Genomic DNA, 16,417 nt, shown 5'->3' with positions numbered 1-16,417 from the left:
TGTCCGTTGTTGTGAGTTTTTTTTCTTCTTTTTCCCCTCCTTTTAAGTTTTTTCTCTTTTGTTTTAGTGTCTTTTATTTTTTATGTGTTACTCTGTAAACGGTTTCCTTGTGATCTCTATTCTGAGGAGCATTATAATTTTATGTGTTTTTCTTCGTGTTACTCCACGTATTATACCTTTGTATAGTGTGGGTCAAAAATAAATAATTATAATAATAAAAGTTCGTAAAATATGAAAATTCATATCTTTCGAAATTAAGCATGCAAGACGAATTAATTCTAGTATTGGCCTAAGAAAAATTAAATTCTCATAATTTTCTGTACTTGGCCAATTCTGAGCCTTTTTTGGAAAAAGTTCCCCGGTGGAAAGCTGCCTGCAGGTTCTTTGCCATGAAGCAGGAGGCTAGACTATACAGGCTATTTCAGGGGAGGAAATTTGGGGAAGGAATTATTTCAGGAGATTTGAAATGTTTTTTTCAGGAAAATGCCCAATGTAACCCAAATGTGACACAATTTAGAATATCCTGAATGTATGAGACTGTTCAAAATTCTAAATTTATTTTGCTGTTAAAAGCAACTCGGTTTTCTAAAAATTTAAGCTTGGCATACATTTTATATTCGAAGTCAGGCCATTTTCTAATCAAAGTTTTTTAGGAATGACTTATTTTATGATTTTTTGTTTAGTGAAATCACTGATTTACTGGACTATAATACAAATTAGTGGACTTCTTATTGCTTTTAGCTTGTTTTCTTTCAAGTCATTGTCAGTGCCCACAATGCACAGTAATGTACGATGGAGGTACGCATTTTTCTTAACGCCTGAAAGCGGGGGACAGTTTTGTCGTTTTTTTAGTTCTTTCAATGAAAATTCTTAAAAAAGGCATTTTTCTCAATCTAGGAGGGGCCGCAAAAATCTTGAGGGGACAGACCGCCCCCCCCCCCCATTTGACGCCACTGGTCAGCGTTATTTTGAATGAGACTAGTAGAAGAAAATACGTCTTAATCAGATCCCAGACGACAATAGCACAGAAAAAGAATAATCAGCTCAAGAAATTGTTTAAACCCGAACGGAATCCTGAAAATAAGATGGAAAATAGATGAGTCGGGAACTCAGTTGGTACTCGGGAAAAAAAGCCACCAACCCTTACCTGTTGAAACTGTTCATGGGCACCCATAAGCTAAATTCCAGGGGGGAGGGACAAACCTGGTCTAATTGGCACTTTTAATGCTATATAATAGAAATCTCAGAACAAACATATAAAAATAAGGCAGCATCATTCAGCCAGGAGGGGGCTGGTGCCCCCTCCTTCCCCCCCCCTCTTATGGGTGCCCATGAAGCTGTTTGTAATATCTAAACATCGAGGAAGGTTTTCACATTTTAGCAAAAAATTTCCCATTTGACAATTTAAAAGTTTTTAATACTGGTTGACAGGGCTGTATCCAGGATTTTGTGAGGCCTTTAACGAAACATTTGTAGCAGTATAAGGTTTTCACTAGCCCAAAATATTTCCTTATTTACCTTTTCTAGCAAAAGTTTAAACTATGTTTTTTTACGAATAGAATGACATTTGCAATTTACTGAAAGAGACATATTTTTTTCTTAATATAGTAGTTTTCCTTTATTTCTTATATATAAAAAAAAGAAAATTCAAAATATTAACTAAACTGTGGGGGATGATCTTATGATCAAGAACGTTAATTTTTACGGCCGAATGTATACGTTTTACACAAATCTCCGAGGCCTCTAAGGGCTAGTACGTGCATGCTCGGAGACACGGACCTACCGATGCTCGAAAGTACCCTTCCCTAACTGAATTTCCGGGCGACACCAGTTACGCATAAAATTTGACTTTATTTTTCCGAAAATAAAATATTTACTCGTGTTTTATCCATGTCTCTCTTGGGCATTTTAAAAACCTCTAAGCCATTCCTAAGGGACAAAATTAGGCGTACTGAATAAGAGACATAATGTTGTATCCTAGCATGTCCCATTCATTTCTATTTTAATCACAAATGCTTTACGTCAATGAGGAATTTATGGAAAGATATCCGTTAGCTTCCTGGTGACAAACACCTGATGAAAACCCAGGAGAATGACTTGCATAAGCAATTTGAACACGATTTAAATTATTGTGTAAAATTGAGAGGCTGTGTAAAGTTAAACAGAATATTATTACCCCACAGAATAAATATTATATTAATTAATAACTTTATAACCCATCAAAAATACAAGGCATGGTGATGGAGCATATCAAAAAGAAAGAAAATTAAACGAAAAAAGCACATACAAAAACTGGAGCAAATACGTGCAAATTAAAACTCGAATACACCAAACAATTCGGAAAAGTCAGCCACTCGAAGGATGGTAAACCTCTTTAAATGAATCATACAAATAAATACAATATGAAAGGATAATAGCCCAGCAAAAAAAAAAGCAAATTAGGATTAAAACAAAAAATCCTTCCAAGGGCGGTTCGACGGATATTCTGTAAGCTTGGAAAAAAGTTTATCTGCAATATCAAGAGGATCCGGCAAGCTATATCTCTCTAGCAGTCTACCATTCCTAGTCCAAGGAGGAACCACAAATAAGGAACTTTAATTACTTGAAATAAGCCCTCTTGATTTCTATTTTATCTGATTGGTTAAAAATGTCCCAGAAAAGAACCAGGTGCGGAAAAAGAGGGAGAGAAACAGCATTATATACTTTTGCAAGGTGGCATTTACCAGGATTTAGCTGTGATCCAACTGCACCGGCATACGAATTACGGATCTTACGTTCGGTTCGGTCAATAAGTAATTTCCGAGTTGACTTTAGGGAGGTAGCAATAGGTAATCCATGGTACACAAGTTCCTGCAGTGGTACAACATCAGGATCGCCCATATTTACTCTATCAGGGATTTCAGAACGGTTAAATAGCACTTGAGACTTAGCCACATTTAAAGAAAGACTAATCTCATTATCAGTCTTAGCAATCTCCCTAAAACTTTTTCCAAAATAAACACAGTCTTACATAGGTTAGGAACGTCATCCGCATAACAAATAACAGACACACTAACACCGTTCGATATACAGCAAGGTGATAAATCCCCTTGGGCTCTTAGGGTCGCGTTATTATAGGGTCGCGTTATTATAAATACTAGGAGTGGTAATGACCCCTTGTTGAATTCCAAGATTCACACGGAGTTCTAAAGGAAGAAGCGAAGATCCAATCTTTAAACGTACTTGGAGGTGTCTATACATACAATAAAGAGGTCGAACTACATCAACAGATACCTTCTTTTGAATAACTCAAGCATTGCCTGAATTAGAGATCCGAAAGTATTACTAATTTCATATGCGCCAATACCCAAAGGGCTACCAGACCTTTCAGCATCTTTTAATATTGTAAATAAACTCCTTAAAGCGTGGTAGGAACCGAGACGCGGTTGAAACTCAAACTGAAAAGGAGGCATGACACAGTGTTGTCGAATATTTGTGTGTGTGTGTGTTGTGTGTGTGTGTGTAGTGTGTGTGTTTGTGTTGTGTGTGTGTGTGTGTGTTGTGTGTGTGCGTGTATATATATATATATATACATATACACATATACACATATACACATACATATACATATACATACATATACACATACACGAACATACACACATACACAGATACACACATACACATATACACATATACACATATATACATATACACATATATACATATACGCATATACACACATATACATATACATACATATACACACATACACACACATACACACAAACACACACATACACACATACATATAAATACACAAACATAAACACACATAAACATATACACAAATACACACATATGCATACGCGAACAAAAAAACACATACACATACCCACATACATACACACACACACACACAAACACATACATACACACCCACACACACACATATACATAGACACATACACACACACATACACAAACACACACAAAGACACAAGCACATACACACACACACACACACACATACACACAAACACACACAAACACACATACACATATACACACATATACACACATAAAACATACACAAATACACACATACACACACATACACATAAAAACACATACACACGCGTAAACACACACATACACACATAAAAACACACACATACACACACATATATACACACATACACACACATACACACACACACACACACAAATACACATACGCACACATACACACACAAAGACACATACACATATAGACACATATACACACATAAAACATATACACATACACACATACACACACACACACATATACACATACACACATATACACATATATACATATACACATATACACATATACACATATACACATATACACATATACACATACACACACACACACACACACACAAACACATATGGGTTGTAAGTTATGCGTGGGGGCATATAAGGTTTTTATTGAAAGCTTTGTCATAGAAACTTCAAAAAGGGCTCATTCGATTGGAAATTGAAAGGGCTAGTGCCCTTTTCAATAGTCGAGTTTGAATCAGGCGGGGGGTGGGCACAACTTTAAAAAGTACCGAAAGAGGCGAAATATAAGGAAATATAAAAGAAGTAAAAATATACAAATCTCGGTACACAGCAGAAAGGTTCCTATCTGGGTCTTTTCAGAGGGAGGGGGGGTATAACAGGATATTTTTCGGGGGGGGGGGCTGTTACTTTTTTTAATGCATTAAAAATTTGTTTATATTCATTTTCTACATTTTTACGAGTCAGACAAACATTTTTTTGAGGGGGGGGGAGTCAAAACCCTCTAACCCCCCCCCTCTCTGGATACGGCCTTGGCAGCGGGGAATGAACCGAAGGTCGCCGCGCATACGTAACAGGATATACTGGACTTTTGAGGTAATATTTTGGATGGGAATCAAAATATTAATCTAAAACTATATTTTAAACCTGTACTTTAAACTATATTTGTATGTTCCAAACCTTAGAAATTACATAGTGAACTATCTGACAGTGGTAATTACGGGGTTTTAGTGTATATACCCCAGAATACTCCTAACATAAGTGCGTCCCCCCTAAGCCTTATATCGAAGACCTACTTTACCAATCCTCTAAGCTAGTTCTGGCAATATTGCCATAAAACAAAATTTAAGATTCGTGATCATTGATTCCAAGTATACTAAAACAAATGATTAGAGTTGAAATTGGTAAATAGCTGTTATTAAGCTTTAGCAAAAGTAGGATAGAGATTCAAATATCGAATTCTTCGCTCGGATTCTTTTTTCATGGAAAAAATCAAAATAAGAAACAACATAAGAAACACTAAATTTTAAGGAACGAGTGAAAAAAATAAAACTTGCGTCCAAGCAAAAAATCTTTTAAAGCTACAATTGCCGAAAAGCAATATAAATACTCCTCAGAGTCAAAGACCTTACAAGTGCCATATGCTACATGGTAACTTAAATGGTAACTTAAAATAGGCCTCAAGGTAAAAGACTGTATCAATATACTGTGTTGTAATTTTGATAAAATTGTATTTTATGCTATTTTATATTGAAACGTTTTAGTTTACGTCAGGATAAAATGCACCTAAAGGCAAAAGACTGTACGAAATTCATATTCTGTATGGTAATTTAATAAAATTTTATACATGGTATTTTATATGGAAAGGTAAGGGGGTCTAATGAATTTCAATTTTTATAGCTGCTAGTGCTGAAAAGCAGAAGGAAATATGCATCAAGGTAAATGACTGTACAATATCAATATGCTGTATGGTAATTTAAATAAAATTGTATTTTATGGTATTTTATATTGAAACGTTTTAGTTTACGTTCTAATAAATTTTTACTATTATAGGTACAAGTGCCAAAGAGCAGAATAAAATGCACATAAAGGCAAAAGACTGTACAAAATTCATATTCTGTATGGTATTTTAAATGTTTTTGATTAAGCGGTGTTTTATATTTGAAATGTAAGGTGGTCTAGTGAATTTTTTCCTCATGTATTTAATAAAAGACAAATTAGTTTGCGGTAGTTACAGAGTTATACTGGGAGTTGTGTCACTTTTCTCTCTTATACTAATTAATTTATTTTTTCCTTTCCTTTTTCCTTTTTTCCCTTTCCTTTTTTTAACCAAAAATACAATCGAATATGAACTTTTTTATATATCTCTTTTATTAGAGAGATTTGAATCTCTCTTTAAACTTCATACCCTAGCTTTCCTTTCCCTGTCATTCTCTTTTTCTTTTGCTTTAATGCTGATGAACTAATCATCATTCCGAGGACTTCCCCACTTTGATTTCTAATTATTTACATTAAGGAGAATTGATATCATTTCCCTGGCATGAAAACGCTGGACAAGTGGTTTAACAAAACAGGGCTTTCTTGTCCTTAAAATTCCTGGCGAAATTCCCGAACTTGCTGGAACCAAATTTCTTAGCGTATCTCAAACTAATCACAAACGGTTATTCGTATCCAAGAAATAGGCCGTAAAACGATAATAAGTCTAAATAAAAATAGGGATCAATCTTCAGATGAAAGAAAACTACGTTATAATTTGTCAAAAAGCAGGATTTCAAATAGGTCTCAAGAAATATATCTTCCTAATGACTCTATTTTGACCATATTAAATAGATCCAAAAATGAACGCAACTTTTATCTACGGAAGCGTGGGACTCATCTAAATTTAATTGGATTTGAAGGTTCTAAAAGAGAATATCAATAGATTTTACATAATTATGTAAGTCAAACTCGCTTAGGGCCACATTAAAGGCCCCCTCAACCATAAGGTTAAGTCCCTATAAGGTTAAATTCCTTATACTTTAGGCTATAAGTCAAACTATAAGGTTAAAGTCCCAACTATAATAGTATAGGTTTAAGGTTTTAGAAAAGGTATAAGGTTTAAGGTTTAAGGTCAAGGTATAAGATTTAGAAAAAAAATATGGATAATATGGATGACCACTGACAAAGAGATGCACCTATGTATAATCCATTCACCCTTTTTGTTATAGATAAAAAGCCACCCCATTCAGTATTTGAGGGGTGGGTTCGGCCTTACCCTCTTAAGAAGGCTGGGTTTAAGAAATTCAAAATAATTGAGAACATTCATATATCTTACATTATAAGATATATGAATGTTCGATAACCTTATGTTTTTGTTTATGTTTTCGATAACCTTATGTTTTTCGAATGTTTTTGTGTGATAACCTTACATCACACAAAAACTGAAATCCATTTTAAATACTTTTGCTAAATCAAAACATTAACATACTAACTTTTTCATCTCTAATAGTTACATAGCTGAGCCAACTCCCTATACACCACCAAAACTCCAACCCCCCCTCCAAAAAAGAAAGAACAATAATTTTAGGTAGGTTTCCCACAACGACAAAATTCCTAACAAATTATGTGGTGAAGTCCTACCTTAATTGATCCGCTTCGGGGTTAGTTTTACTGACAGACTTTTCATTTGTTGACCCCGTAATGGCTGATGACTCTAAACTGGGACGCCTATAAAAATTACCTTTTTAAATATACATTAATTCATTATTTACATATAAAGTAGCGTTACTTTATAAATTTAAGGTAATGGCGTATTTCCTTGTTTTGCACAGCTAACATACATATTTAAAATCAAATATAAAAATCATATAATTCAAATATTTAAAATACATATAAAAAATCAAATTTAGAGCATTGTTATTACATGGCAGGTTGGTTATCAAAGCGAACTCAGTTCTTGTTTTTCAAACCTTTCGCGGTAATGAACTATAAGTAAGGAATGATTTGGCCCAATAGTAACCAAAACTCTTAAAGAGGCGAATTTTGATAACAATTGATACATCAAAAGAATTTTTTATGCTGAGTCCAAATACATAAATTAATCAAGTTTAATGTTATTCGTCAAAAGCTAAAGCCTGAGAAAATTTGTGCGAATTTTAAAAAGGGGAAAAACATCTCCAAAAAATTAATCAATCTTAATGAAAATCTCACTGACATATTCAGCATATAAGAGAATCCTACTGTAGAGGTTTTAAGCTCCAATCTAAAAAAAATAGAACTTGTAATTTTTGCCAGAAGAAAAATCACGGATGGGCGTTTATTTAAATTTTTTTATTCGGGGCGACCGTATCGAACTAATGATTCTAGAAGAATCAAGGCTCGCTCGAACGGAAAATAGAAGTTCTAATGCTTTTTAAAGTGACCAAAAAGATTGGAAGTCACTCCCACGCACCTGTATACCCCAAAGACATCCGATCAAAATTTTGAGATAGCTATTTGATTCAACACAGTTGAAAGGTACAATAACTATGCCTCTGGGGATGAAGTTCCCCCACAGCCCCTGGGGAAAGGACTGTAAGACGCAATTTGCCCGTTTTTACATACATCCTTTGTCATTGGAAAATATACGAAAATTTGTGGGGGGAATTTTTCGCGTGGAGGGATTCTACAATGAGAATTTTCCGCAGGGAGCACATATTCTAGAGGGGATTTCCAGAAGAAATTTTACACGGGAGGAGGAGAATTCCTTGTTTGATTTGAAAAACGATCAGAAATTAAAAAAAAAAGTAAAATTTTTCAACTAAAAATGAGGAGCAACGTTAAGACTTAGAAGAACAGAAATTTTCCGTATATGAAGGGTGTTGTCCCTTCCTCAGCCTTCATTCTACGCTACGCTCCTCTATACTCAAATCTACCCTAAAGTTCGACTTTTTGTCACAATTCTTTAAGAAAGACTGCTCAAACACAAGGACCGCTGAATTGAATGAAAAGCACTTTTGAAAAGACTTAAGGCTTTATCGTTATGAGCGAAGGTTGAGGAAGGGACAGCCCCCCCGTAATACGAAATAAAGTCTATTTGTTTTAAGTTTTAATACTGCTCCTTACTTTCAGTTGAAAAAACTTATTCTTCTGTTTGTTCATCTTGAAGGAACTGGTGTCTCATATTGTTCACTGCATCCACGAGTCACAAATCAGCCAACACACTGCAGCAGTATGTGTAGTCAGAGTTGTCAAGAGGAAAATAACTGTTCTTTTAGACACGTTTGAAGTTTTGACACAGTTTAAAATAGAAAAAAAAAATAGAAAGTTGGGAAAATATTTGCTTCACAAGACACACTTTTTTTGAAATCAACTCTAAGAAAACAACTTGGACACAAGTCGAGCGATGACAATATTTGGCAGAAGACTTGAAATCCACTGACTTAAGAGCAAAAAAAAGCATAATTTGAAAATATTCTTATTCTAGTAGTTAGACTATAGATCAGAGTAGGATGAACTTTGATTTTCCAAAAATAGCGGCCTGAGACGTAACATGAGAATTTCCCGATTTTCTTAAAAAAAACTTTTGATGACAAAGAGTGTAAGATCTAAACAGATTGATGGTTCGAAACTCGGGCATGGTTCAACTTGTAACCACTTGTCCAAACTATGTTATCATTCGATACTCACTCGGTAAAAGCTGGACATAAAAAATGAAATCTGGTTGAATTTTATCATTAAAAATTGTTTTTCATCCTAGTATTTTGTCAGTGCCCCATAGAACTCCAACTCAATTGCACCCTGTTCAAAGTCTCGGGTTTTGCCTCCTTTCCCAAAAAGGGTCAGTCATATATTTTTTTCTGTAATCGTTTTCATCATTAGTTAATAATTCTAGGCAGATGCCTTGATTATGATAAGCAGGATCGTCATTGTTTTCTGTGTCGAGGAAAGGAGACAAAAAGATACGCTCTTAAAATAATCTTCCAGTTCATTTAGCATCAGCTTGGTGATAGTGGCTCCCATATGAAGAAACGATAAAAATCAATAGTTTATTCCTATATTTAATTCGTTCTATTCCCCTCATGGTTTGAAACCCTAAGTATAGGGTCTGATTAAATTAAATTGAAGTAGCCTTTGAGTTCTGCATGGGCACGTTTATATTCCCCAACACTCTAGTCTAATTATTTTCAATTTTCATCATTTCCAGGATTTCTTACCTATTTTTCCAAATTTCTTTCCATTGCGAAAATCTTGCCCCCCCCCCCCAATTAATTATTCAGAACTTCTGTACTTCTGCAGATAAGATGATAATTCAATAAAAAGAATGGCTAGAGATCCTATGTTTATATTCGGTTATGTTTTTCCTCCCATTCCCACGGAACTGTTTCAGTAAGATAAACTAATACTTTTTGTTTGTAGAAGCAAACAGTTCGTGGCAACGAATTGTAAGTGAAGAGTGATCATTGCCAAAAATAGCCAAAACAACTTTAATAGAATATTAATACCATTAAATGTAAAGCCAAAGTCACCCATTATTAATTCTAATTAATTAAAATTAAATGCTTTGTTGCTTATTTAACATAAAATTAAATTAGTTTAAAATCATAGTTTAAAGATCAAAATTACAACATCAAATTCAGCATGTCCAAGAACTCTATAAAGGAGGTTTTGAGTTCTATAAGTAATACTATTTTTTCCGAGAATAGCAAACTGCCAAAATTTCTACCATTTTGTGCGGTGAAACAATATTTTTCGACGGACTAAGGCGGAAATTCCATCTTGGGAAAAATTTGAAAATAAAGAATTGGTTTGAAAATATTGAAAAGTTATGAACAGAGCTACTCAGTTTCAGATGCGATATTGCCATGCGGGGGTGCATTCTTTTATAGAAGAATGAGAAATAGAAGAAGACCATTTTTTTTTCAGGTGCATTCTTCTATAGAAGAAGAAGAATAAAATAACAACAGTTAAGTTCGTCACATTTCTGTTCCAGTTTGATTGTCATCTGAACTAGCCTAAGATTTAGCTAACTTTTAGACAAGATTTCCTAAGTAGACACTGGAACTGATGCTCCAAAAATACAATTTTACTGGTAATATCAAAAGCATCCAATTTTTTTGCTCATTGTTGATTTGTAACCATCAAAAGCTATTAGTATGAGGAAATTTAGATAATTTCAGAAAACTTTAAACAGCTTTAAGAAGGGGTACGATCTTGGTGGAAATTACACCGTCTTATTCAACACATCGGACAACCCTGAAGCGGAGGTTTGAACCTCACATATCTAGAAACACGAAATTTCGTATTTTTACCGAGAAGGATTAATCATGGGTGTCACTACTTTTGTATGTTACTAAATCGGACTAAGGCTAGAAGAAGACGAGCCAAATCAACAATCTGGCCCCAGAGAATCTAAACCATCTCAGGTCTCTCAATGTAACTTTACCAATGGGTGTTACTTTGGGTGTTAGTAAATCGGACTAGGGCTAGAAGAAGACGAGCCGAATCAACAATCCGACCCAAGAGAACCTAAGCCATCTCAGATCTCTCCGTGTAACTTTACCGACATTTGGAATTGAGGAATAAAAGGTCTTTGATTTTATCAGAAAATAAGTTTCCATAAATCCTTTCCTATCATGGAAAATAAAAGCTTTACAAAATTTCAGGCTTCAGGAGCAAGGATATTTTACAAGGCAAAGAGCGAATAGTGAAGATGAAATCCTATGACTTCTCGCAGTAACTAAGTAAATTTTTACACTAGAAAAATAAATCATAAAAGTGCCCTGGTGGTAAAGAACCATACTTTTTGTTAGTTTGTAATGAGCATGCATTCACAAGGGTTTAGTTTAAAGGAAAGGCTCCCTCTGACAGGAAATTGCTTCTCCTTATTAGAAATTTTCTTATACTTCTTATTCTTATTATTTCTTATAAGATATAAGATCTTATACTTATCTCTTATATCTTATACTTAATGTTTTTTACACTTACTAGAAAATTCTTATTATTTATGAAAAATAAGCTTGCCTTTTAATTCATGTTCAATCAATAATAGGTATAATTAGGTAGTTTAAAATTTTATCTTAGCCTAATCTACTTTTAGATTCACTTTGCCTATTCTAATTTAGACCACTTTGACTTTAAAACTCCTTTATTTCTCAAATCTAACTACTGGATTTTTTTCTTTTTCTTTTCAATTTTTGGGATCTATTTAGATTTTTGATAATTCAGACGCGGAGCTTTTAGATGTGGAGCTAGGTTACATCGAAACGAAATTCAAAGGTGACAAGGCAAAGGTAACATATCCGCACTTAGTGGCGATTTTATCTTTTTATTAGAAATTTTTCATCTTAATAGAAATTTTTCCTCTTATCAGTCTTCTTACCATTATAAATATTCGTATATAATCCTTAAAAATATTCTTATTAAAATAAATAATACAAGAGTCGACTGAAAGAATTGCTTCTTCTAGGAGCATCCTCAGGACAAAATTTCGATGAATGTCAACTCAACTAAATGAATCAAAGCTTATTTTCTGAAGAAGTAGAAGATTTAACCTCAATGTATTAAACTAAGTAATTTTTACGTTTTTAACCAGAAAACGTTACCAAAAAGCATCAGAGTCGGGCATACATACAATTTAGGGCCTTAGGGTTCATTTATATCCAAAAATCTTAAGCTTTATCCCATATTTTTCTGAAGTTTTTATTTAATCGATTACTCTGACTTTTTTTTTATTTAATCCTCCCCCAAATGGCTGGTCCCCGCCCCCCCCCCCCCAAAAAAAAAAATATCCTGCTTATATGTCTTATTGGAGTTATGTCAGCTTTAATGAATTTATAATAGTCCAGGCACTAGTGAATAAACCAGCGTGACGAAAGAAGAGAGGCATGACAAAACATGTTGCATAGTGAATAGAATTAGAAAGAGGGGAAGATAGAGAGGTTGAGAAGCGACAGGTGTTTCGCAAAATTTGGAGAAAAAAGTTGTGGAGCCATTAAAGTTAAACAAAGTAATAATGTCAATTTGTATTTTTATATTTGACATTTGATATTAAATGAAGACGTAAATTATCATTACTGTTTCTTAAAACGGAATTTAGCGTCATAGCTTTTATTGTGAAAAAGCACAAAAATTGAGCTGCCTTCGATATTTCCTTCATTTAGTGCCCATTTCGCTTGTATCATCTCCTTCTTCCAGATCCAGACTAATTCTGGAGTAAAAGAAAACATTACTTACGGGATCATAGGGACACCCAGAAATTTGTTTCGCTAGGCTGAGACCTAGGCACTGTTTGGATCACAGTTTATATAATTAGCAGTATGATCTTTCCCCATCTCACCCATTATAAAAACCCGGACCGAGGTGCGAGTGCTCCAGAGAACCTATAAACATAAGCGGCATTAGATCTTTTCACGGGTAGACAAAGAATAATCACCTACGGAACAAGTACTGACAAAACCACTTGGCCGGCTCAACCAATAAGTGGACAATAAGTGCACAAATAAGTGGGAGTAGCTTTTTGTTCGCACCGAGAATGAAGAGCCAGAAATCATCTGCGGTAAACTTACTGGATAATTATATAAACTGTGGTTTGGATAGAAGGAGGGGAGGTGGGGGTGTCAAGCCATTTTGCTCATATTTTTTGGCCAAAAAATCAACCAATGGTATGATTACACCAATGTACATTCTAAAGTAGTAAAAGTACTTGAGCATTGTTTAAAAGAAAATATACTGATCAAATTAGGGAAGCATCCAGTTTTTTGTAATAAATACTTTGCTAGATGGGGGGGCGTACTAGACGTACGCTTCATATAATTAACCCTTATTATGGATTTTTCCGTGAATAGGACCTATAATCTCTCATTATCTTCCAAGAAATCAAGCCTGGACACTCGGCTAATGCTATTTTAAGGGTTCAGTACCACAAAGAGGTAGTTATTCGGGTATACTCTTTGGTTAGCTGGTTAAACATGTTAAAATATATTTTCAGGTCGTCTGAAACGGACACATCGTGGAGGTGTTACATTTGTTCGGGCTGGTACCTGGATTACAGTGACTTTAGAACGAAAGGTTTTAAGGTTTTTTATACGAGAGTGTCAAATTAGTTTATAATACAAATTAAAATTCTGTTTGCTTATGAACAAGTTCTACTTTAACAGACAATTCAGGCAACTACTTTTCAAGCAAAAATACAAGCTACAAGTAAAATAAACAGCACCTTTCATAGGACTGGTATGGTGAAGAAGAGGCAGACGCTGACCGTACGCTTAGTGAAGATGGTACCACGGATGCTTTGTCCTTGTACCTAGATAATAGGGAAAAAGGGCAGAAGGTTAAAAAGGGTAATAAGTACATCACAGAAAATACGCCAGAGGATGGTTTAACAATAGTCTCTACTACTCAGGTAGCCTAGTAGTAGATCCTACATGGCAATTATGGAGGTAGAAGGGGAAAGGATTGAAAAATCTTCAAAAGGAGAGCGTTCAAAACCTTTAGATTTTAATGAGAAAAAAACTTATTAGCAAAAAAAAAGAAATGAACGGTAGAACTATCTTCAATTTTGCTCCCTCAAAGTTTTCATATATACGGGTATGTAAATATACATGAAACTATATTAGATTATTTATTTGTTCATATTATTCATTTTCATGCTCAAGTAATTTTATTTTTATTTTGACTTATTTATTATTCAAGCAATTGTGGTATTATTATTAAAGTATTATTGAAGTAGTTTATATTTACTATGAATTATTTAAGTAATTGGGAGCGTCACTAAAAATATTATTCAAAAGAATGAAAACATGTTAAATAAAGGGAAAAAACATGAGATTTTATGTTTCAGCTATCCTTGATTTCATTTTATTTTACATTTCATTTCATTTTATTCAAGGTTATTGGCTTTAATGTTCACTGCTTTACGGCTGGGAAGCTGTTTTAACTATGAAATTGTATTCCTATCTAGTAAATATATAAGAAACATATATGGGAGACGGTTTCAAGCAGGGTTACCAACATGCACACTTTTCGTGTGAAATTCATTCCTTTTCACCTTAGAGAGGATGCGGAAGAGTGAAGATCACTCTTTTGGGTGTCAGTTTTCATTTGCTTTAAACGTCAGTAGTTGGTAACTTCGTCAGAAGTGTGTTTAACGTAAGGAGCAAGGTTGCCAACTTGCACACTTCTCGTGTGAAATGCTCTTTTTTTTACCTCAGAGGGGATGCGCGCAAATTTTTTGACTTTCACTCTTTTTGAGCAAAAATCACTCTTTTTGGCCTTGATTTACACTCTTTTAGACGTCGGCAGTCGGCAACCCTGGTTTCAAGTAGAAGTGCAGCGTCTGACAAAACTGTTATTCAAGTACTTAATGTGGCTGAATATTTATCTAATAATAAAATAAAAGTTCAAAATAGGGACAAAATCCTTTTTAATAGACAGTGCATAGAAATTCACAAAAAACACCAGATGTTTCGGTCACATATACAGTGACCGTCATCAGTAGTAAAACTTGTTTACTGCTAATGACGGTCACTGTATATGTGACCGAAATATCTGGAATTTTTTTGAATTTCTATCACTATTGTAATCATCACTATCTATTAAAAGGATTTTATCCCTATTTGAACTTTTATTTTATCGTCATGGAAAGGCAGCGTGGTCTCCGAAATTATCTAATACTCAATAAATGGATGTGTAAATGTGTTCTGTAGCAAATTTATGTGATTTTTTTGTTTGAAACTATTTAGTTTTTAAAATTATAAGTCATTTTTCTCAATGAATTGACATTTTTTACGATTTTTTTTCACTTTTTTTCTTTCTGAAATGCAAATTCACGTCATCTGGGCTTGCGATAGTCCACTTACTAAAATAAATTCTGATTTAAAAACTTTATCTTAAGTGGGATGTTTCCTTTAGAAGGTAGTTCAAGCGTGCCGCATCTTTACGTACTTGCTGTGTTGGGAAAAGGCGGAAAGTGCCACCTAGGTTAAAAGCGGCACTAGTTACGACGGCTCTTCCAGCTGCGTCGAAGAGTTTGACTAAATAATTACAATCAGTAAGCTAACTTATTATAATTATCATATTAGGAAGCGTTATCTAAAGCTCTGTCATAACATGCAATTTCTATAAAGCTTTAGATAAATAATTGAGCCGTTTCGATCAGATTTATAAAACTCACTTTATGAGGTTTTTTAATTTCATTTTAGCATCAAAATCACTTGATAAGCTCTTAAATTTGTATGTTCTCCCTAAATTTGTAGGTACTAATTTTGTAGGTACAAATTTGTAGGTACTAATTTTGTAGGTACAAATTTTTAGGTACTAAATTTGTAGGTACTCCCAAAAAATATTTAAAGATACCAAACAATAAAAAAAATTTAGCCATCGAATATATATATATATATATATATATATATATATATATATATATATATATATATATATATATATATATATATATATATATATATATATATATATATATAGTACCTCTAACATAAGTTTAATCAATAGACTTATAAAAAAGAAAAAAAAGAATAAAGAGACACTACATTCCGTAAATTTGACGCAAGAAGTACATGATTGATCAAGCTGAAGAAGAGAAGTCGTAGGACAGGCCCAGTGAATTCTCAGATTCCTGAGGACAGACTCTCAG

The 16,417-nt window shown here is 34.0% G+C and overlaps 1 protein-coding gene across 6 annotated transcripts in view; it reads right to left on the bottom strand.

The window, feature by feature from the left end:
• The window catches only part of LOC148939273 (uncharacterized), a 280,313-nt gene that overhangs the window by 173,573 nt on the left and 90,323 nt on the right, over nt 1-16,417 (bottom strand). For 5 of the 6 annotated variants that reach the window (XM_089106654.1, XM_089106655.1, XM_089106657.1 and 2 more), the window contains exons 4-5: nt 13,985-14,071; nt 7,429-7,515 (exon numbers count right to left, since the gene is read on the bottom strand). In XM_089106654.1, the coding sequence (XP_088962780.1) occupies nt 7,429-7,515; nt 13,985-14,071 (174 nt within the window). The remainder of the gene's footprint in view (nt 1-7,428; nt 7,516-13,984; nt 14,072-16,417) is intronic. The other variant, XM_089106656.1, reaches the window with a different exon arrangement.

Source organism: Artemia sp. Qi Xiang Cuo, chromosome 21 (assembly GCF_049724085.1).
Source record: "Artemia sp. Qi Xiang Cuo chromosome 21, ASM4972408v1, whole genome shotgun sequence".
NCBI classification, from domain to species: Eukaryota; Metazoa; Arthropoda; class Branchiopoda; order Anostraca; family Artemiidae; genus Artemia; species Artemia sp. Qi Xiang Cuo.
Note: the sequence above shows the minus strand (reverse complement) of the source record. Positions and strands in the feature narration are given on the sequence as shown.